At 45.0% G+C, this 23,017-nt stretch overlaps 1 protein-coding gene across 1 annotated transcript in view; it reads right to left on the bottom strand.

Moving 5' to 3' along the window:
• Positions 1-22,338, bottom strand: part of LOC311101867 (chitobiosyldiphosphodolichol beta-mannosyltransferase-like) — a gene marked incomplete at its 3' end in the record, with an annotated part of 135,059 nt that extends 112,721 nt beyond the window's left edge. Inside the window, exons 1-4 of the mRNA XM_084143091.1 lie at positions 22,259-22,338; positions 20,280-20,383; positions 17,716-17,864; positions 15,800-15,889 (exon numbers count right to left, since the gene is read on the bottom strand). Of these exons, the coding sequence (XP_083999217.1) occupies positions 15,800-15,889; positions 17,716-17,864; positions 20,280-20,372 (332 nt within the window). The 5' untranslated portion in view covers positions 20,373-20,383; positions 22,259-22,338. The remainder of the gene's footprint in view (positions 1-15,799; positions 15,890-17,715; positions 17,865-20,279; positions 20,384-22,258) is intronic.
• Between the last annotated feature and the right edge of the window lie 679 nt (positions 22,339-23,017).

Raw genomic sequence — 23,017 nt, 5'->3', positions numbered from 1 at the left:
GATGTATCCACATTCTGTCATGTCTGTAGATATGTCTCCACATCCTGTCATGTCTGTAGGTATGTCTCCACATCCCGTCATGTCATGTAGATATGTCTCCACATCCCGTCATGTCTGTAGGTATGTCTCCACATCCTGTCATGTCTGTAGGTATGTCTCCACATCCTGTCATGTCTGTAGGTATGTCTCCACATCCTGTCATGTCTGTAGATGTCTCCACATCCTGTCATGTCGGTAGATGTCTCCACATTCTGTCATGTCTGTAGATATGTCTCCACATCCTGTCATGTCTGTAGGTATGTCTCCACATCCCGTCATGTCATGTAGATATGTCTCCACATCCCGTCATGTCTGTAGGTATGTCTCCACATCCTGTCATGTCTGTAGATGTCTCCACATCCTGTCATGTCTGTAGGTATGTCTCCACATCCTGTCTGTAGGTATGTCTCCACATCCTGTCATGTCTGTAGATATGTCTCTACATCCTGTCATGTCTGTAGATATGTCTCCACATCCTGTCATGTCATGTATATATGTCTCCACATCCTGTCATGTCTGTAGGTATGTCTCCACATCCTGTCATGTCTGTAGGTATGTCTCCACATCCTGTCATGTCTGTAGATATGTCTCTACATCCTGTCATGTCTGTAGATATGTCTCCACATCCTGTCATGTCTGTAGGTATGTCTCCACATCCTGTCATGTCTGTAGGTATGTCTCCACATCCTGTCATGTCTGTAGATATGTCTCCACATCCTGTCATGTCATGTAGATATGTCTCCACATCCTGTCATGTCTGTAGGTATGTCTCCACATCCTGTCATGTCTGTAGATATGTCTCCACATCCTGTCATGTCTGTAGGTATGTCTCCACATCCTGTCATGTCTGTAGGTATGTCTCCACATCCTGTCATGTCTGTAGGTATGTCTGCACATCCTGTCATGTCTGTAGGTATGTCTCCACATCCTGTCATGTCTGTAGGTATGTCTCCACATCCTGTCATGTCTGTAGGTATGTATCCACATCCTGTCATGTCTGTAGGTATGTCTCCACATCCTGTCATGTCTGTAGGTATGTCTCCACATCCTGTCATGTCTGTAGATATGTCTCCACATCCTGTCATGTCTGTAGGTATGTCTCCACATCCTGTCATGTCTGTAGGTATGTCTCCACATCCTGTCATGTCTGTAGATATGTCTTCACATCCCGTCATGTCTGTAGATATGTCTCCACATCCTGTCATGCCTGTAGGTATGTCTCCACATCCTGTCATGTCATGTAGATATGTCTCCGCATCCTGTCATGTCATGTAGATATGTCTCCACATCCTGTCATGTCATGTAGATATGTCTCCACATCCTGTCATGTATGTAGATATGTCTCCACATCCTGTCATGTCATGTAGGTATGTCTCCACATCCTGTCATGTCTGTAGGTATGTCTCCACATCCTGTCATGTCTGTAGATGTCTCCACATCCTGTCATGTCTGTAGATGTCTCCACATTCTGTCATGTCTGTAGATATGTCTCCACATCCGGTCATGTCTGTAGGTATGTCTCCACATCCCGTCATGTCATGTAGATATGTCTCCACATCCCGTCATGTCTGTAGGTATGTCTCCACATCCTGTCATGTCTGTAGATGTCTCCACATCCTGTCATGTCTGTAGGTATGTCTCCACATCCTGTCTGTAGGTATGTCTCCACATCCTGTCATGTCTGTAGATATGTCTCTACATCCTGTCATGTCTGTAGATATGTCTCCACATCCTGTCATGTCTGTAGGTATGTCTCCACATCCTGTCATGTCTGTAGGTATGTCTCCACATCCTGTCATGTCTGTAGATATGTCTCCACATCCTGTCATGTCTGTAGGTATGTCTCCACATCCTGTCATGTCTGTAGATATGTCTCTACATCCTGTCATGTCTGTAGATATGTCTCCACATCCTGTCATGTCTGTAGGTATGTCTCCACATCCTGTCATGTCTGTAGGTATGTCTCCACATCCTGTCATGTCTGTAGATATGTCTCCACATCCTGTAATGTCATGTAGATATGTCTCTTATCCTGTCATGTCATGTAGATATGTCTCTTATCCTGTCATGTCTGTAGGTATGTCTCCACATCCTGTCATGTCATGTAGATATGTCTCCACATCCTGTCATGCCTGTAGGTATGTCTCCACATCCTGTCATGTCATGTAGATATGTCTCCGCATCCTGTCATGTCAAGTAGATATGTCTCCACATCCTGTCATGTCATGTAGATATGTCTCCACATCCTGTCATGTCATGTAGGTATGTCTCCACATCCTGTCATGTCTGTAGGTATGTCTCCACATCCTGTCATGTCTGTAGATGTCTCCACATCCTGTCATGTCTGTAGATGTCTCCACATCCTGTCATGTCTGTAGATGTCTCCACATTCTGTCATGTCTGTAGATATGTCTCCACATCCTGTCATGTCTGTAGGTATGTCTCCACATCCCGTCATGTCATGTAGATATGTCTCCACATCCCGTCATGTCTGTAGGTATGTCTCCACATCCTGTCATGTCTGTAGGTATGTCTCCACATCCTGTCATGTCTGTAGGTATGTCTCCACATCCTGTCATGTCTGTAGGTATGTCTCCACATCCTGTCATGTCTGTAGATATGTCTCTACATCCTGTCATGTCTGTAGATATGTCTCCACATCCTGTCATGTCTGTAGGTATGTCTCCACATCCTGTCATGTCTGTAGGTATGTCTCCACATCCTGTCATGTCTGTAGATATGTCTCCACATCCTGTCATGTCATGTAGATATGTCTCCACATCCTGTCATGTCTGTAGGTATGTCTCCACATCCTGTCATGTCATGTATATATGTCTCCACATCCTGTCATGTCTGTAGGTATGTCTCCACATCCTGTCATGTCTGTAGGTATGTCTCCACATCCTGTCATGTCTGTAGGTATGTCTCCACATCCTGTCATGTCTGTAGATATGTCTTCACATACTGTCATGTCATGTAGATATGTCTCCACATCCTGTCATATCTGTAGGTATGTCTCCACATCCTGTCATGTCATGTAGATATGTCTCCGCATCCTGTCATGTCATGTAGATATGTCTCCACATCCTGTCATGTCATGTAGATATGTCTCCACATCCTGTCATGTATGTAGATATGTCTCCACATCCTGTCATGTCATGTAGGTATGTCTCCACATCCTGTCATGTCTGTAGGTATGTCTCCACATCCTGTCATGTCTGTAGATGTCTCCACATCCTGTCATGTCTGTAGATGTCTCCACATCCTGTCATGTCTGTAGATGTATCCACATTCTGTCATGTCTGTAGATATGTCTCCACATCCTGTCATGTCTGTAGGTATGTCTCCACATCCCGTCATGTCATGTAGATATGTCTCCACATCCCGTCATGTCTGTAGGTATGTCTCCACATCCTGTCATGTCTGTAGGTATGTCTCCACATCCTGTCATGTCTGTAGGTATGTCTCCACATCCTGTCATGTCTGTAGATGTCTCCACATCCTGTCATGTCTGTAGATGTCTCCACATTCTGTCATGTCTGTAGATATGTCTCCACATCCTGTCATGTCTGTAGGTATGTCTCCACATCCCGTCATGTCATGTAGATATGTCTCCACATCCCGTCATGTCTGTAGGTATGTCTCCACATCCTGTCATGTCTGTAGATGTCTCCACATCCTGTCATGTCTGTAGGTATGTCTCCACATCCTGTCTCTAGGTATGTCTCCACATCCTGTCATGTCTGTAGATATGTCTCTACATCCTGTCATGTCTGTAGATATGTCTCCACATCCTGTCATGTCTGTAGGTATGTCTCCACATCCTGTCATGTCTGTAGGTATGTCTCCACATCCTGTCATGTCTGTAGATATGTCTCCACATCCTGTCATGTCTGTAGGTATGTCTCCACATCCTGTCATGTCTGTAGATATGTCTCTACATCCTGTCATGTCTGTAGATATGTCTCCACATCCTGTCATGTCTGTAGGTATGTCTCCACATCCTGTCATGTCTGTAGGTATGTCTCCACATCCTGTCATGTCTGTAGATATGTCTCCACATCCTGTAATGTCATGTAGATATGTCTCTTATCCTGTCATGTCATGTAGATATGTCTCTTATCCTGTCATGTCTGTAGGTATGTCTCCACATCCTGTCATGTCATGTAGATATGTCTCCACATCCTGTCATGCCTGTAGGTATGTCTCCACATCCTGTCATGTCATGTAGATATGTCTCCGCATCCTGTCATGTCATGTAGATATGTCTCCACATCCTGTCATGTCATGTAGATATGTCTCCACATCCTGTCATGTTATGTAGGTATGTCTCCACATCCTGTCATGTCTGTAGGTATGTCTCCACATCCTGTCATGTCTGTAGGTATGTCTCCACATCCTGTCATGTCTGTAGGTATGTCTCCACATCCTGTCATGTCTGTAGATATGTCTCTACATCCTGTCATGTCTGTAGATATGTCTCCACATCCTGTCATGTCTGTAGGTATGTCTCCACATCCTGTCATGTCTGTAGGTATGTCTCCACATCCTGTCATGTCTGTAGATATGTCTCCACATCCTGTCATGTCATGTAGATATGTCTCCACATCCTGTCATGTCTGTAGGTATGTCTCCACATCCTGTCATGTCATGTATATATGTCTCCACATCCTGTCATGTCTGTAGGTATGTCTCCACATCCTGTCATGTCTGTAGGTATGTCTCCACATCCTGTCATGTCTGTAGGTATGTCTCCACATCCTGTCATGTCTGTAGATATGTCTTCACATACTGTCATGTCATGTAGATATGTCTCCACATCCTGTCATATCTGTAGGTATGTCTCCACATCCTGTCATGTCATGTAGATATGTCTCCGCATCCTGTCATGTCATGTAGATATGTCTCCACATCCTGTCATGTCATGTAGATATGTCTCCACATCCTGTCATGTATGTAGATATGTCTCCACATCCTGTCATGTCATGTAGGTATGTCTCCACATCCTGTCATGTCTGTAGGTATGTCTCCACATCCTGTCATGTCTGTAGATGTCTCCACATCCTGTCATGTCTGTAGATGTCTCCACATCCTGTCATGTCTGTAGATGTATCCACATTCTGTCATGTCTGTAGATATGTCTCCACATCCTGTCATGTCTGTAGGTATGTCTCCACATCCCGTCATGTCATGTAGATATGTCTCCACATCCCGTCATGTCTGTAGGTATGTCTCCACATCCTGTCATGTCTGTAGGTATGTCTCCACATCCTGTCATGTCTGTAGGTATGTCTCCACATCCTGTCATGTCTGTAGATGTCTCCACATCCTGTCATGTCTGTAGATGTCTCCACATTATGTCATGTCTGTAGATATGTCTCCACATCCTGTCATGTCTGTAGGTATGTCTCCACATCCCGTCATGTCATGTAGATATGTCTCCACATCCCGTCATGTCTGTAGGTATGTCTCCACATCCTGTCATGTCTGTAGATGTCTCCACATCCTGTCATGTCTGTAGGTATGTCTCCACATCCTGTCTGTAGGTATGTCTCCACATCCTGTCATGTCTGTAGATATGTCTCTACATCCTGTCATGTCTGTAGATATGTCTCCACATCCTGTCATGTCTGTAGGTATGTCTCCACATCCTGTCATGTCTGTAGGTATGTCTCCACATCCTGTCATGTCTGTAGATATGTCTCCACATCCTGTCATGTCTGTAGGTATGTCTCCACATCCTGTCATGTCTGTAGATATGTCTCTACATCCTGTCATGTCTGTAGATATGTCTCCACATCCTGTCATGTCTGTAGGTATGTCTCCACATCCTGTCATGTCTGTAGGTATGTCTCCACATCCTGTCATGTCTGTAGATATGTCTCCACATCCTGTAATGTCATGTAGATATGTCTCTTATCCTGTCATGTCATGTAGATATGTCTCTTATCCTGTCATGTCTGTAGGTATGTCTCCACATCCTGTCATGTCATGTAAATATGTCTCCACATCCTGTCATGCCTGTAGGTATGTCTCCACATCCTGTCATGTCATGTAGATATGTCTCCGCATCCTGTCATGTCATGTAGATATGTCTCCACATCCTGTCATGTCATGTAGATATGTCTCCACATCCTGTCATGTTATGTAGGTATGTCTCCACATCCTGTCATGTCTGTAGGTATGTCTCCACATCCTGTCATGTCTGTAGATGTCTCCACATCCTGTCATGTCTGTAGATGTCTCCACATCCTGTCATGTCTGTAGATGTCTCCACATTCTGTCATGTCTGTAGATATGTCTCCACATCCTGTCATGTCTGTAGGTATGTCTCCACATCCCGTCATGTCATGTAGATATGTCTCCACATCCCGTCATGTCTGTAGGTATGTCTCCACATCCTGTCATGTCTGTAGGTATGTCTCCACATCCTGTCATGTCTGTAGGTATGTCTCCACATCCTGTCATGTCTGTAGGTATGTCTCCACATCCTGTCATGTCTGTAGATATGTCTCTACATCCTGTCATGTCTGTAGATATGTCTCCACATCCTGTCATGTCTGTAGGTATGTCTCCACATCCTGTCATGTCTGTAGGTATGTCTCCACATCCTGTCATGTCTGTAGATATGTCTCCACATCCTGTCATGTCATGTAGATATGTCTCCACATCCTGTCATGTCTGTAGGTATGTCTCCACATCCTGTCATGTCATGTATATATGTCTCCACATCCTGTCATGTCTGTAGGTATGTCTCCACATCCTGTCATGTCTGTAGGTATGTCTCCACATCCTGTCATGTCTGTAGGTATGTCTCCACATCCTGTCATGTCTGTAGATATGTCTTCACATACTGTCATGTCATGTAGATATGTCTCCACATCCTGTCATGTCTGTAGGTATGTCTCCACATCCTGTCATGTCATGTAGGTATGTCTCCACATCCTGTCATGTCTGTAGATGTCTCCACATCCTGTCATGTCTGTAGGTATGTCTCCACATCCTGTCATGTCTGTAGATGTCTCCACATCCTGTCATGTCTGTAGATGTCTCCACATCCTGTCATGTCTGTGGATATGTCTCCACATCCTGTCATGTCTGTAGGTATGTCTCCACATCCTGTCATGTCATGTAGATATGTCTCCACATCCTGTCATGTCATGTAGATATGTCTCCACATCCTGTCATGTCTGTAGGTATGTCTCCACATCCTGTCATGTCTGTAGATATGTCTCCACATCCCGTCATGTCTGTAGATATATCTCCACATCCCGTCATGTCTGTAGGTATGTCTCCACATCCTGTCATGTCTGTAGGTATGTCTCCACATCCTTTCATGTCTGTAGGTATGTCTCCACATCCTGTCATGTCTGTAGGTATGTCTCCACATCCTGTCATGTCTGTAGATATGTCTCTACATCCTGTCATGTCTGTAGATATGTCTCCACATCCTGTCATGTCTGTAGGTATGTCTCCACATCCTGTCATGTCTGTAGGTATGTCTCCACATCCTGTCATGTCTGTAGATATGTCTCCACATCCTGTCATGTCATGTAGATATGTCTCCACATCCTGTCATGTCTGTAGGTATGTCTCCACATCCTGTCATGTCTGTAGGTATGTCTCCACATCCTGTCATGTCTGTAGATATGTCTCTACATCCTGTCATGTCTGTAGATATGTCTCCACATCCTGTCATGTCTGTAGGTATGTCTCCACATCCTGTCATGTCTGTAGGTATGTCTCCACATCCTGTCATGTCTGTAGATATGTCTCCACATCCTGTCATGTCATGTAGATATGTCTCCACATCCTGTCATGTCTGTAGGTATGTCTCCACATCCTGTCATGTCATGTATATATGTCTCCACATCCTGTCATGTCTGTAGGTATGTCTCCACATCCTGTCATGTCTGTAGGTATGTCTCCACATCCTGTCATGTCTGTAGGTATGTCTCCACATCCTGTCATGTCTGTAGGTATGTCTCCACATCCTGTCATGTCATGTAGGTATGTCTCCACATCCTGTCATGTCTGTAGATGTCTCCACATCCTGTCATGTCTGTAGGTATGTCTCCACATCCTGTCATGTCTGTAGGTATGTCTCCACATCCTGTCATGTCTGTAGGTATGTCTCCACATCCTGTCATGTCTGTAGATATGTCTCTACATCCTGTCATGTCTGTAGATATGTCTCCACATCCCGTCATGTCTGTAGATATATCTCCACATCCCGTCATGTCTGTAGGTATGTCTCCACATCCTGTCATGTCTGTAGGTATGTCTCCACATCCTTTCATGTCTGTAGGTATGTCTCCACATCCTGTCATGTCTGTAGGTATGTCTCCACATCCTGTCATGTCTGTAGATATGTCTCTACATCCTGTCATGTCTGTAGATATGTCTCCACATCCTGTCATGTCTGTAGGTATGTCTCCACATCCTGTCATGTCTGTAGGTATGTCTCCACATCCTGTCATGTCTGTAGATATGTCTCCACATCCTGTCATGTCATGTAGATATGTCTCCACATCCTGTCATGTCTGTAGGTATGTCTCCACATCCTGTCATGTCATGTATATATGTCTCCACATCCTGTCATGTCTGTAGGTATGTCTCCACATCCTGTCATGTCTGTAGGTATGTCTCCACATCCTGTCATGTCTGTAGGTATGTCTCCACATCCTGTCATGTCTGTAGATATGTCTTCACATACTGTCATGTCATGTAGATATGTCTCCACATCCTGTCATGTCTGTAGGTATGTCTCCACATCCTGTCATGTCATGTAGGTATGTCTCCACATCCTGTCATGTCTGTAGATGTCTCCACATCCTGTCATGTCTGTAGGTATGTCTCCACATCCTGTCATGTCTGTAGATGTCTCCACATCCTGTCATGTCTGTAGATGTCTCCACATCCTGTCATGTCTGTGGATATGTCTCCACATCCTGTCATGTCTGTAGGTATGTCTCCACATCCTGTCATGTCATGTAGATATGTCTCCACATCCTGTCATGTCATGTAGATATGTCTCCACATCCTGTCATGTCTGTAGGTATGTCTCCACATCCTGTCATGTCTGTAGATATGTCTCCACATCCCGTCATGTCTGTAGATATATCTCCACATCCCGTCATGTCTGTAGGTATGTCTCCACATCCTGTCATGTCTGTAGGTATGTCTCCACATCCTTTCATGTCTGTAGGTATGTCTCCACATCCTGTCATGTCTGTAGGTATGTCTCCACATCCTGTCATGTCTGTAGGTATGTCTCCACATCCTGTCATGTCTGTAGGTATGTATCCACATCCTGTCATGTCTGTAGGTATGTCTCCACATCCTGTCATGTCTGTAGGTATGTCTCCACATCCTGTCATGTCTGTAGATATGTCTCCACATCCTGTCATGTCTGTAGGTATGTCTCCACATCCTGTCATGTCTGTAGATATGTCTTCACATCCTGTCATGTCATGTAGATATGTCTCCACATCCTGTCATGCCTGTAGGTATGTCTCCACATCCTGTCATGTCATGTAGATATGTCTCCGCATCCTGTCATGTCATGTAGATATGTCTCGACATCCTGTCATGTCATGTAGATATGTCTCCACATCCTGTCATGTCTGTAGATATGTTTCCACATCCTGTCATGTCATGTAGGTATGTCTCCACATCCTGTCATGTCTGTAGGTATGTCTCCACATCCTGTCATGTCTGTAGGTATGTCTCCACATCCTGTCATGTCTGTAGATGTCTCCACATCCTGTCATGTCTGTAGATGTCTCCACATCCTGTCATGTCTGTAGATGTCTCCACATTCTGTCATGTCTGTAGATATGTCTCCACATCCTGTCATGTCTGTAGGTATGTCTCCACATCCTGTCATGTCATGTAGATATGTCTCCACATCCCGTCATGTCTGTAGGTATGTCTCCACATCCTGTCATGTCTGTAGGTATGTCTCCACATCCTGTCATGTCTGTAGGTATGTCTCCTCATCCTGTCATGTCTGTAGATATGTCTCTACATCCTGTCATGTCTGTAGATATGTCTTCACATCCTGTCATGTCTGTAGGTATGTCTCCACATCCTGTCATGTCTGTAGGTATGTCTCCACATCCTGTCATGTCTGTAGATATGTCTCCACATCCTGTCATGTCATGTAGATATGTCTCCACATCCTGTCATGTCTGTAGGTATGTTTCCACATCCTGTCATGTCATGTATATATGTCTCCACATCCTGTCATGTCTGTAGGTATGTCTCCACATCCTGTCATGTCATGTAGGTATGTCTCCACATCCTGTCATGTCTATAGATGTCTCCACATCCTGTCATGTCTGTAGATATGTCTCTACATCCTGTCATGTCTGTAGATATGTCTCCACATCCTGTCATGTCTGTAGGTATGTCTCCACATCCTGTCATGTCTGTAGGTATGTCTCCACATCCTGTCATGTCTGTAGATATGTCTCCACATCCTGTCATGTCATGTAGATATGTCTCCGCATCCTGTCATGTCATGTAGATATGTCTCCACATCCTGTCATGTCATGTAGATATGTCTCCACATCCTGTCATGTCTGTAGATATGTTTCCACATCCTGTCATGTCATGTAGGTATGTCTCCACATCCTGTCATGTCTGTAGGTATGTCTCCACATCCTGTCATGTCTGTAGGTATGTCTCCACATCCTGTCATGTCTGTAGATGTCTCCACATCCTGTCATGTCTGTAGATGTCTCCACATCCTGTCATGTCTGTAGATGTCTCCACATTCTGTCATGTCTGTAGATATGTCTCCACATCCTGTCATGTCTGTAGGTATGTCTCCACATCCTGTCATGTCATGTAGATATGTCTCCACATCCCGTCATGTCTGTAGGTATGTCTCCACATCCTGTCATGTCTGTAGGTATGTCTCCACATCCTGTCATGTCTGTAGGTATGTCTCCACATCCTGTCATGTCTGTAGATATGTCTCTACATCCTGTCATGTCTGTAGATATGTCTCCACATCCTGTCATGTCATGTAGATATGTCTCCACATCCTGTCATATCTGTAGGTATGTCTCCACATCCTGTCATGTCATGTAGATATGTCTCCGCATCCTGTCATGTCATGTAGATATGTCTCCACATCCTGTCATGTCATGTAGATATGTCTCCACATCCTGTCATGTATGTAGATATGTCTCCACATCCTGTCATGTCATGTAGGTATGTCTCCACATCCTGTCATGTCTGTAGGTATGTCTCCACATCCTGTAAAGTCTGTAGATGTCTCCACATCCTGTCATGTCTGTAGATGTCTCCACATCCTGTCATGTCTGTAGATGTATCCACATTCTGTCATGTCTGTAGATATGTCTCCACATCCTGTCATGTCTGTAGGTATGTCTCCACATCCCGTCATGTCATGTAGATATGTCTCCACATCCCGTCATGTCTGTAGGTATGTCTCCACATCCTGTCATGTCTGTAGGTATGTCTCCACATCCTGTCATGTCTGTAGGTATGTCTCCACATCCTGTCATGTCTGTAGATATGTCTCTACATCCTGTCATGTCTGTAGATATGTCTCCACATCCTGTCATGTCATGTAGATATGTCTCCACATCCTGTCATGTCTGTAGGTATGTCTCCACATCCTGTCATGTCATGTATATATGTCTCCACATCCTGTCATGTCTGTAGGTATGTCTCCACATCCTGTCATGTCTGTAGGTATGTCTCCACATCCTGTCATGTCTGTAGATATGTCTCTACATCCTGTCATGTCTGTAGATATGTCTCCACATCCTGTCATGTCTGTAGGTATGTCTCCACATCCTGTCATGTCTGTAGGTATGTCTCCACATCCTGTCATGTCTGTAGATATGTCTCCACATCCTGTCATGGCATGTAGATATGTCTCCACATCCTGTCATGTCTGTAGGTATGTCTCCACATCCTGTCATGTCATGTAGATATGTCTCCACATCCCGTCATGTCTGTAGGTATGTCTCCACATCCTGTCATGTCTGTAGGTATGTCTCCACATCCTGTCATGTCTGTAGGTATGTCTCCTCATCCTGTCATGTCTGTAGATATGTCTCTACATCCTGTCATGTCTGTAGATATGTCTTCACATCCTGTCATGTCTGTAGGTATGTCTCCACATCCTGTCATGTCTGTAGGTATGTCTCCACATCCTGTCATGTCTGTAGATATGTCTCCACATCCTGTCATGTCATGTAGATATGTCTCCACATCCTGTCATGTCTGTAGGTATGTTTCCACATCCTGTCATGTCATGTATATATGTCTCCACATCCTGTCATGTCTGTAGGTATGTCTCCACATCCTGTCATGTCATGTAGGTATGTCTCCACATCCTGTCATGTCTATAGATGTCTCCACATCCTGTCATGTCTGTAGATATGTCTCTACATCCTGTCATGTCTGTAGATATGTCTCCACATCCTGTCATGTCTGTAGGTATGTCTCCACATCCTGTCATGTCTGTAGGTATGTCTCCACATCCTGTCATGTCTGTAGATATGTCTCCACATCCTGTCATGTCATGTAGATATGTCTCCGCATCCTGTCATGTCATGTAGATATGTCTCCACATCCTGTCATGTCATGTAGATATGTCTCCACATCCTGTCATGTCTGTAGATATGTTTCCACATCCTGTCATGTCATGTAGGTATGTCTCCACATCCTGTCATGTCTGTAGGTATGTCTCCACATCCTGTCATGTCTGTAGGTATGTCTCCACATCCTGTCATGTCTGTAGATGTCTCCACATCCTGTCATGTCTGTAGGTATGTCTCCACATCCTGTCATGTCTGTAGGTATGTCTCCACATCCTGTCATGTCTGTAGGTATATCTCCACATCCTGTCATGTCTGTAGGTATGTCTCCACATCCTGTCATGTCTGTAGGTATGTCTCCACATCCCGTCATGTCTGTAGGTATGTCTCCACATCCCGTCATGTCTGTAGATATGTCTCCACATCCCGTCATCTCTGTAGATATGTCTCCACATCCCGTCATGTCTGTAGGTATGTCTCCACATCCTGTCATGTCTGTAGGTATGTCTCCACATCCTTTCATGTCTGTAGGTATGTCTCCACATCCTGTCATGTCTGTAGGTATGTCTCCACATCCTGTCATGTCTGTAGGTATGTCTCCACATCCTGTCATGTCTGTAGGTATGTCTCCACATCCTGTCATGTCTGTAGGTATGTCTCCACATCCTGTCATGTCTGTAGGTATGTATCCACATCCTGTCATGTCTGTAGGTATGTCTCCACATCCTGTCATGTCTGTAGGTATGTCTCCACATCCTGTCATGTCTGTAGATATGTCTCCACATCCTGTCATGTCTGTAGGTATGTCTCCACATCCTGTCATGTCTGTAGATATGTCTTCACATCCTGTCATGTCATGTAGATATGTCTCCACATCCTGTCATGCCTGTAGGTATGTCTCCACATCCTGTCATGTCATGTAGATATGTCTCCGCATCCTGTCATGTCATGTAGATATGTCTCCACATCCTGTCATGTCATGTAGATATGTCTCCACATCCTGTCATGTCTGTAGATATGTTTCCACATCCTGTCATGTCATGTAGGTATGTCTCCACATCCTGTCATGTCTGTAGGTATGTCTCCACATCCTGTCATGTCTGTAGGTATGTCTCCACATCCTGTCATGTCTGTAGATGTCTCCACATCCTGTCATGTCTGTAGATGTCTCCACATCCTGTCATGTCTGTAGATGTCTCCACATTCTGTCATGTCATGTAGGTATGTCTCCACATCCTGTCATGTCTGTAGGTATGTCTCCACATCCTGTCATGTCTGTAGGTATGTCTCCACATCCTGTCATGTCTGTAGATGTCTCCACATCCTGTCATGTCTGTAGATGTCTCCACATCCTGTCATGTCTGTAGATGTCTCCACATTCTGTCATGTCTGTAGATATGTCTCCACATCCTGTCATGTCTGTAGGTATGTCTCCACATCCTGTCATGTCATGTAGATATGTCTCCACATCCCGTCATGTCTGTAGGTATGTCTCCACATCCTGTCATGTCTGTAGGTATGTCTCCACATCCTGTCATGTCTGTAGGTATGTCTCCACATCCTGTCATGTCTGTAGATATGTCTCTACATCCTGTCATGTCTGTAGATATGTCTCCACATCCTGTCATGTCTGTAGGTATGTCTCCACATCCTGTCATGTCTGTAGGTATGTCTCCACATCCTGTCATGTCTGTAGATATGTCTCCACATCCTGTCATGTCATGTAGATATGTCTCCACATCCTGTCATGTCTGTAGGTATGTTTCCACATCCTGTCATGTCATGTATATATGTCTCCACATCCTGTCATGTCTGTAGGTATGTCTCCACATCCTGTCATGTCATGTAGGTATGTCTCCACATGCTGTCATGTCTATAGATGTCTCCACATCCTGTCATGTCTGTAGATGTCTCCACATCATGTCATGTCTGTAGATGTCTCCACATCCTGTCATGTCTGTAGATATGTCTCCACATCCTGTCATGTCTGTAGATATGTCTCCACATCCTGTCATGTCATGTAGATATGTCTCCACATCCTGTCATGTCTGTAGGTATGTCTCCACATCCTGTCATGTCATGTAGATATGTCTCCACATCCTGTCATGCCATGTAGATATGTCTCCACATCCTGTCATGTCATGTAGGTATGTCTCCACATCCTGTCATGTCATGTAGGTATGTCTCCACATCCTGTCATGTCATGTAGGTATGTCTCCACATCCTGTCATGTCTGTAGATGTCTCCACATCATGTCATGTCTGTAGATGTCTCCACATCCTGTCATGTCTGTAGATGTCTCCACATCCTGTCATGTCTGTAGATGTCTCCACATCATGTCATGTCTGTAGATGTCTCCACATCCTGTCATGTCTGTAGATGTCTCCACATCCTGTCATGTCTGTAGATATGTCTCCACATCCTGTCATGTCTGTAGGTATGTCTCCACATCCTGTCATGTCTGTAGGTATGTCTCCACATCCTGTCATGTCTGTAGGTATGTCTCCACATCCTGTCATGTCTGTAGGTATGTCTCCACATCCTGTCATGTCTGTAGGTATGTCTCCACATCCTGTCATGTCTGTAGGTATGTCTCCACATCCTGTCATGTCTGTAGGTATGTCTCCACATCCTGTCATGTCTGTAGGTATGTCTCCACATCCTGTCATGTCTGTAGGTATGTCTCCACATCCTGTCATGTCTGTAGGTATGTCTCCACATCCTGTCATGTCTGTAGATATGTCTCCACATCCTGTCATGTCTGTAGTTATGTCTCCACATCCTGTCATGTCTGTAGATATGGCTACTTCCAGTCCCAAGTCCATCGCCCACCCTCCCCTTGGTCCTAACCCAGATATGTAAAGTGGAAGCAATACGGCGGAAGGTTTGCCACTACACTGCTGATACCTGTCCAGACCCTTAAGACATGTTAACATCAAGGGTTTAGTTATGGCTAACTAGGTATATAGCCAAGGGGAACCGATGAGGATGACAGGGATAGATTCAGACTCCCCACTTTGCATCTATCTGTCCGCCCGTCCGTCTGTCCGTCTGTACCTGTTTGTCCGTCCGTCCGTCTGTCTGTACGTCTATCTATCTATCTATCTATCCATCTATCTACGGATGGATGGATGGATGGATTGACAGACTGATGTTGAATGTAAAACAGTCCTTACTTGATGTTCCAGTTGTTCTGAAGGTCTTCCTTCATAGCGTTGGTGACACAAAGGTTATGGCTGGAGAATCGCCCAAACAACTGCTCATACCTGCCAGAGACAAGGCAAGGGACAAGAACATGGGTCGTAGACAGGGCAGGGGACAAGAACATGGGTCGTAAACAGGGCAGGGGACAAGAACATGGGTCGTAGACAGGGCAGGGGACAAGAACATGGGTCGTAGACAGGGCAGGGGACAAGAACATGGGTCGTAGACAGGGCAGGGCACAAGAACATGGTTCGTAGACGGGACAGGGGACAAGAACATGGGTCGTAGACGGGGCAGGGGACAATAACATGGGTCGTAGACGGGGCAGGGGACAAGAACATGGGTCGTAGACGGGCAGGGACAGGAACAAGCGTTTCTTGATGGACAGTATTGTAGACATTTTTGCAAATGTATAAAATATAATAAAACTGAAATATGACATTTACATTAGTATATAGACCCTTTACTCAGTACTTTGTTGAAGCACCTTTGGCAGCGATTACAGCCTCTGATCTTTTTGGGTATGACGCTACAAGCTTGGCACACCTGTATTTGGGGAGTTTCTCACATTCTTCTCTGCAGATCCTCTCAAACTCTGTCAGGTTGGATGGGGAGCGTTGCTGCACAGCTATTTTCAGGTCTCTCCAGAGATCTTCGATCGGGTTCAAGTCCGGGCTCTGGCTGGGCCACTCAAGGACATTCAGAGACTTGTCCCAAAGCCACTCCTGCATTGTCTTGGCTGTGTACTTAGGATCGTTGTCCTGTTGGAAGGTGACCCTTCGCCCCAGTCTGAGGTCCTAAGCGCTCTGGAGCAGGTTTTCATCAAGGATCTCTTTGTACTTTGCTCCATTCATCTTTCCCTCGATCCTGACTAGTCTCCCAGTCCCTGCCGCTGAAAAACATCCCCACAGCATGATGCTGCCACCACCATTCTTCACCGTAGGGCTGGTGCCAGGTTTCCTCCAGACGTGACGCTTGGCATTCAGGCCAAAGAGTTTAATCTTGGTTTCATCAGACAGGAAATGTTGTTTCTCATGGTCTGAGAGTCTTTAGGTTCCTTTTGGCAAACTCCAAGCAGGCTGTCATGTGCCTTTTACTGAGGAGTGGCTTCCGTCTGGCCTGATTGGTGGAGTGCTGCAGAGATGTTCGTCCTTCTGGAAGGTTCTCGCATCTCCACAGAGGAACTCTGGAGCTCAGAGTGACCATCGGGTTCTTGGTCACCTCCCTGACCAAGGCCCTTCTCCCCCGATTGCTCAGTTTGGCCTGGTGGCCAGCTCTAGGAAGGGTCTTGGTGGTTCCAAACTTCTTCCGTTTAAGAATGATGGAGGCCACTGTGTTCTTGGGGATCTTCAATGCTGCAGACATTTTTTGGTACCCTTCCCCAGATCTGTGCTTTGACACAATCCTGTCTCGGAGCTCTACGGACAATTCCTTCAACCTCATGGCTTGGTTTTTGCTCTGACATGCACTGTCAACTGTGGGACCTTATATAGACAGGTGTGTGCCTTTCCAAATCATGTCCAATCAATTTCATTTAGCACAGGTGGACTCCAATCAAGTTGTAGAAACATCTCAAGGATGAATAATGGAAACAGGATGCACCTGAGCTCAATTTCTCATAGCAAAATTGTCTGAATACTTATGTAAATAAGGTATCTGTTTTTATGTTTTATACATTTGAAAAAATTTCAAAAAAACTGTTTTCGCTTTGTCATTATGGGGTATTGTGTGTAGATTGATGAAGAAAATGTTTTATTTCATCCATTTTAGAATAAGGCTGTAATGTAACAACATTTGGAAAAAGGGATGGGGACTGAATACATTCCGAATGCACTGTATATAGGGGATAGGGATCCATTTGGGACTCAGCCATGGTGACGTTACTGACCACTGTGCCAGCCTGACGATGGGGTGGTCCGGGCCGTGTGAGAGGGCCATGATGGTGTAGCCGTAGTTGTGCCATTCAATGATGAACCTTGTTCCTCTCAGACCACACACCAGCCATGTCACCACTATACCGGGCAGTCCTGGAGGGTTCTGGGGGAGGAGGTCAATAACACACCAGCCATGTCAACACTATACTGGGCAGTCCTGGAGGGTTCTGGGGGAGGAGGTCAATAACACACCAGCCATGTCAACAATATACTGGGCAGTCCTGGAGGGTTCTGGGGGAGGAGGTCAATAACACCAGCCATGTCACCACTATACTGGGCAGTCCTGGAGGTTTCTGGGGGAGGAGGTCAATAACACCAGCAATGTCACCACTATACTGGGCAGTCCTGGAGGGTTCTGGGGGAGGAGGTCAATAACACACCAGCCATGTCAACAATATACTGGGCAGTCCTGGAGGGTTCTGGGGGAGGAGGTCAATAACACCAGCAATGTCACCACTATACTGGGCAGTCCTGGAGGGTTCTGGGGGAGGAGGCAAGTACAACTGAACAGAATAGAATAAGAATAGCAGTATAATACACTGCTCAAAAAAATAAAGGGAACACTTAAACAACACAATGTAACTCCAAGTCAATCACACTTCTGTGAAATCAAACTGTCCACTTAGGAAGCAACACTGATTGACAATACATTTCACATGCTGTTGTGCAAATGGAATAGACAACAGGTGGAAATTATAGGCAATTAGCAAGACACCCCCAATAAAGAAGTGGTTCTGCAGGTGGTGACCACAGACCACTTCTCAGTTCCTATGCTTCCTGGCTGATGTTTTGGTCACTTTTGAATGCTGGCGGTGCTTTCACTCTAGTGGTAGCATGAGACGGAGTCTACAACCCACACAAGTGGCTCAGGTAGTGCAGCTCATCCAGAATGGCACAATAATGCGAGCTGTGGCAAGAAGGTTTGCTGTGTCTGTCAGCGTAGTGTCCAGAGCATGGAGGCGCTACCAGGAGACAGGCCAGTATATCAGGAGACGTGGAGGAGGCCGTAGGAGGGCAACAACCCAGCAGCAGGACCGCTACCTCCGCCTTTGTGCAAGGAGGTGCACTGCCAGAGCCCTGCAAAATGACCTCCAGCAGGCCACAAATGTGCATGTGTCTGCTCAAACGGTCAGAAACAGACTCCATGAGGGTGGTATGAGGGCCCGACGCCCACAGGTGGGGGTTGTGCTTACAGCCCAACACCGTGCAGGACGATTGGCATTTGCCAGAGAACACCAAGATTGGAAAATTCGCCACTGGCGCCCTGTGCTCTTCACAGATGAAAGCAGGTTCACACTGAGCACATGTGACAGACGTGACCGAGTCTGGAGACGCCGTGGAGTACGTTCTGCTGCCTGCAACATCCTCCAGCATGACCGGTTTGGCGGTGGGTCAGTCATGGTGTGGGGTAGCATTTCTTTGGGGGGCCGCACAGCCCTCCATGTGCTCGCCAGAGGTAGCCTGACTGCCATTAGGTACCAAGATGAGATCCTCAGACCCCTTGTGAGACCATATGCTGGTGCGGTTGGCCCTGGGTTCCTCCTAATGCAAGACAATGCTAGACCTCATGTGGCTGGAGTGTGTCAGCAGTTCCTGCAAGAGGAAGGCATTGATGCTATGGACTGGCCCGCCCGTTCTCCAGACCTGAATCCAATTGAGCACATCTGGGACATCATGTCTCGCTCCATCCACCAACGCCACGTTGCACCACAGACTGTCCAGGAGTTGGCGGATGCTTTAGTCCAGGTCTGGGAGGAGATCCCTCAGGAGACCATCCGCCACCTCATCAGGAGCATGCCCAGGCGTTGTAGGGAGGTCATACAGGCACGTGGATGCCACACACACTACTGAGCCTCATTTTGACTTGTTTTAAGGACATTACATCAAAGTTGGATCAGCCTGTGGTGTGGTTTTCCACTTTAATTTTGAGGGTGACTCCAAATCCAGACCTCCATGGGTTGATAAATTTGATTTCCATTGATAATTTTTGTGTGGGATAGAACAGAATAGAACAGAATTTATAGAATAGAATGTCAGGTCAGGTCCTTAATAAACACAATTAAAACCAACATTAAATTCAACCTTTACTAAAGCAAGACACATAAACAGCATCCTACCAGTTGTTTTTTTGGGGGAAATCACAGCAGTATCTGTAGATGTCTCATGTCACATAAACAGCATCCTACCAGTTGTTTTTTGGGGGGAAATCACAGCAGTATCTGTAGATGTCTCATGACACATAAACAGCATCCTACCAGTTGTTTTCGGTGGGGGAATAACAGCAGTATCTGTAGATGTCTCATGACACATAAACAGCATCCTACCAGTTGTTTTGGGGGGGGAAATCACAGCAGTATCTGTAGATGTCTCATGACACATGACATAACAGGTTATAGAACCGAATAGAACCGAATAAAACAGAATAGAATAAATGAAAGTTCACAGGTTGTTCTGCAAGTTATTCCAGTCAATAAGTAGGAACGTTTACAGCATGTTTATTGTATTGTAGTAGAAATACCTGCATGAGAATATGGGAGTGGACGTCAGTCTTCAACAACACCAGGAGAAGCTGCAGGGACTGGAGAATCACCTTGGTAACATAGCTCACCATCCTAGGACCCACTGGAAACAGACAGACAGATGGATTTTTAGTATGTCTCAGTGCTCTGGTAGTGGCCCTCAGAACCAGACCTGGGCTATATTATGGGATAGACTCAAGACCTAACTACTGTTATACAACGGGTGATTAGTAATTCTCATTGTTAGAGTCTATCCTGCCCATAATATACAGTACCAGTCAAAAGTTTTAGAACACCTACTCATTCCAGCGTTTCTCTTTATTTTTACTATTTTCTACATTGTAGAATAATAGTGAAGACATCAAAACTATGAAATAACACATATGGAATCATGTAGTAACCAAAAAAGTGATAAACAAATCTAAATATATTTTATATTTGAGATTCTTCAAATAGCCACCCTTTGCCTTGATGACAGCTTTGCACACTCTTGGCATTCTCTCAACCAATTTCATGAGGTAGTCACCTGGAATGCATTTCAATTAACATGTGTGCCTTCTTAAAAAGTTAATTTGTGGAATTTCTTTCTTTCTTAATGCGTTTGAGCCAATCAGTTGTGTTGTGACAAGGTAGGGTGGTATACAGAAGATAACCCTATTTGGTAAAAGACCAAGTCCATATTATGGCAAGAACAGCTCAAATAAGCAAAGAGAAACGACAGTCCATCATTACTTTAAGACATGAAGGTCAGTCAATACGGAACATTTCAATAACTTTTAAAGTTTCTTCAAGTGCAGTCGCAAAAACCATCAAGTGCTATGAGGAAACTGGCTCTCATGAGGACCGACACAGGAATGGAATACCAAGAGTTACCTCTGCTGCAAAGGATAAGGTCATTAGAGTTACCAGCCTCAGAAATTGCAACCCAAATAAATGCTTCACAGAGTTCAAGTAACAGACACATCTCAACATCAACTGTTCAGAGGAGACTGCGTGAATCAGGCCTTCATGGTCAAATTGCTGCAAAGAAACCACTACTAAAGGACATCAATAAGAAGAAGAGACTTGCTTGTGCCAAGAAACACGAGCAATGGACATTAGACTGGTGGAAATGTGTCCTTTGGTCTGGAGTCAAAATTTGAGATTTTTGGTTCCAATCGCCGTGTCTTTGTGAGACGTGTGGGTGAACGGATGATCTCTGCATGTGTGGTTCCCACCGTAAAGCATGGAGGAGGAGGTGTGATGGTGTGGGGGTGCTTTGCTGGTGACACTGTCTGTGATTTATTTAGAATTCAAGGCACACTTAACCAGCATGGCTACCACAGCATTCTGCAGCGATACGCCATCCCATCTGGTTTGGGCTTAGTGGGACTATCATTTGTTTTTCAACAGGACAATGACCCAACACACCTCCAGGCTGTGTAAGGGCTATTTTACCAAGAAGGAGAGTGATGGAGTGCTGCATCAGATGACCTGGCATCCACAATCCCCCGACCTCAACCAAATTGAGATGGTTTGGGATGAGTCGGACCGCAGGGTGAAGGAAAAGCAGCCAACAAGTGCTCGGCATATGTGGGAACTCCTTCAAGACTGTTGGAAAAGCATTCCAGGTGAAGCTGGTTGAGAGAATGCCAAGAGTGTGCAAAGCTGTCATCAAGGCAAATGGTGGCTATTTTAAGAATCTCAAATATAAAATATATTTTAATTTATTTAACACTTTTTTGGTTACTACATGATTCCAAATGTGTTATTTCAAAGTTTTTATGTCTTCACTATTATTCTACAATGTAGAAAATAGTAAAAATAAAGAAAAACCCTTGAATGAGTAGGTGTTCTAAAACTTTTGAACGGTAATGTATATGATAATATTGCATAAATAAACATTTGGTAATATGGCATAAATATATGGTAATATGGCATAAATTAATATACGGTAATGGTAAATGCTGTAAACATAGTCCCAGATCAGTTCCAGTACCTTGGAGTCCTTTAACTTCCGCGATTGGGATGATTGTGATCCTCTCATCTCCAATCACATCCTGATGAGGCTTGGTACCTGACAATAATCACAACATGTTGTCACAGTTGAGAAGAATAGTCAGAAGAGCTAGAGTTGGCAAGAGCACAAACAGATCTGGGACCAGGCCAGCAGGGAATTCAAGGGAATTCGGGACATGGGTGACTAGCTAACGTTAGCTTGGCTCTCTGTGTGTTCGTGCCGTGGGAGGAGGGGTTAGTCGTTGGCAGAGAGCAATGGCTAGCTAGTATGCTAACTATTCTAGCTAACTAACTGGCTGAATAAGTTGACGACGTACTCACTCAAACTGTCAAAACCACCCCAAAACGTTACACAACGTTAGACATGGACACGAATGATCTGCTTGGCGTGTTAACACACTGGTGGTTTGTTGTAACCGAGTATTGGTGCTAAACCGTGTTATTGGAGGCTGGCATGCTAGTTGGCTTTGGCGTCATATGATTCGGTGTACCAAGTTAGCTAGCTGAATAAACTAAGTTAGAGTCTATTCCTAGAAACATTGAACCGCTGTAGTTTACAACAATTATAATTTCTAAAGTGGAAGTTGGGAGAGTTTTATTTGAGTGTTTCAGTGAAACGTAAGTGAGGGAGGCCCCACTCTCTCGCTTTCCCAGATGTTTAGTTCATTTCATTCCGATCTCCTTTGCATTATTGTAGCCTTTCTCTGTAGCCTGTCAACTATGTGTCTGTCTATCCCTG

The sequence above is a fragment of the Coregonus lavaretus genome (assembly GCF_964263955.1).
Source record: "Coregonus lavaretus genome assembly, chromosome: 2".
In the NCBI taxonomy this organism is placed as follows: Eukaryota; Metazoa; Chordata; class Actinopteri; order Salmoniformes; family Salmonidae; genus Coregonus; species Coregonus lavaretus.
This window is presented reverse-complemented; position numbering and strand designations above follow the sequence as displayed.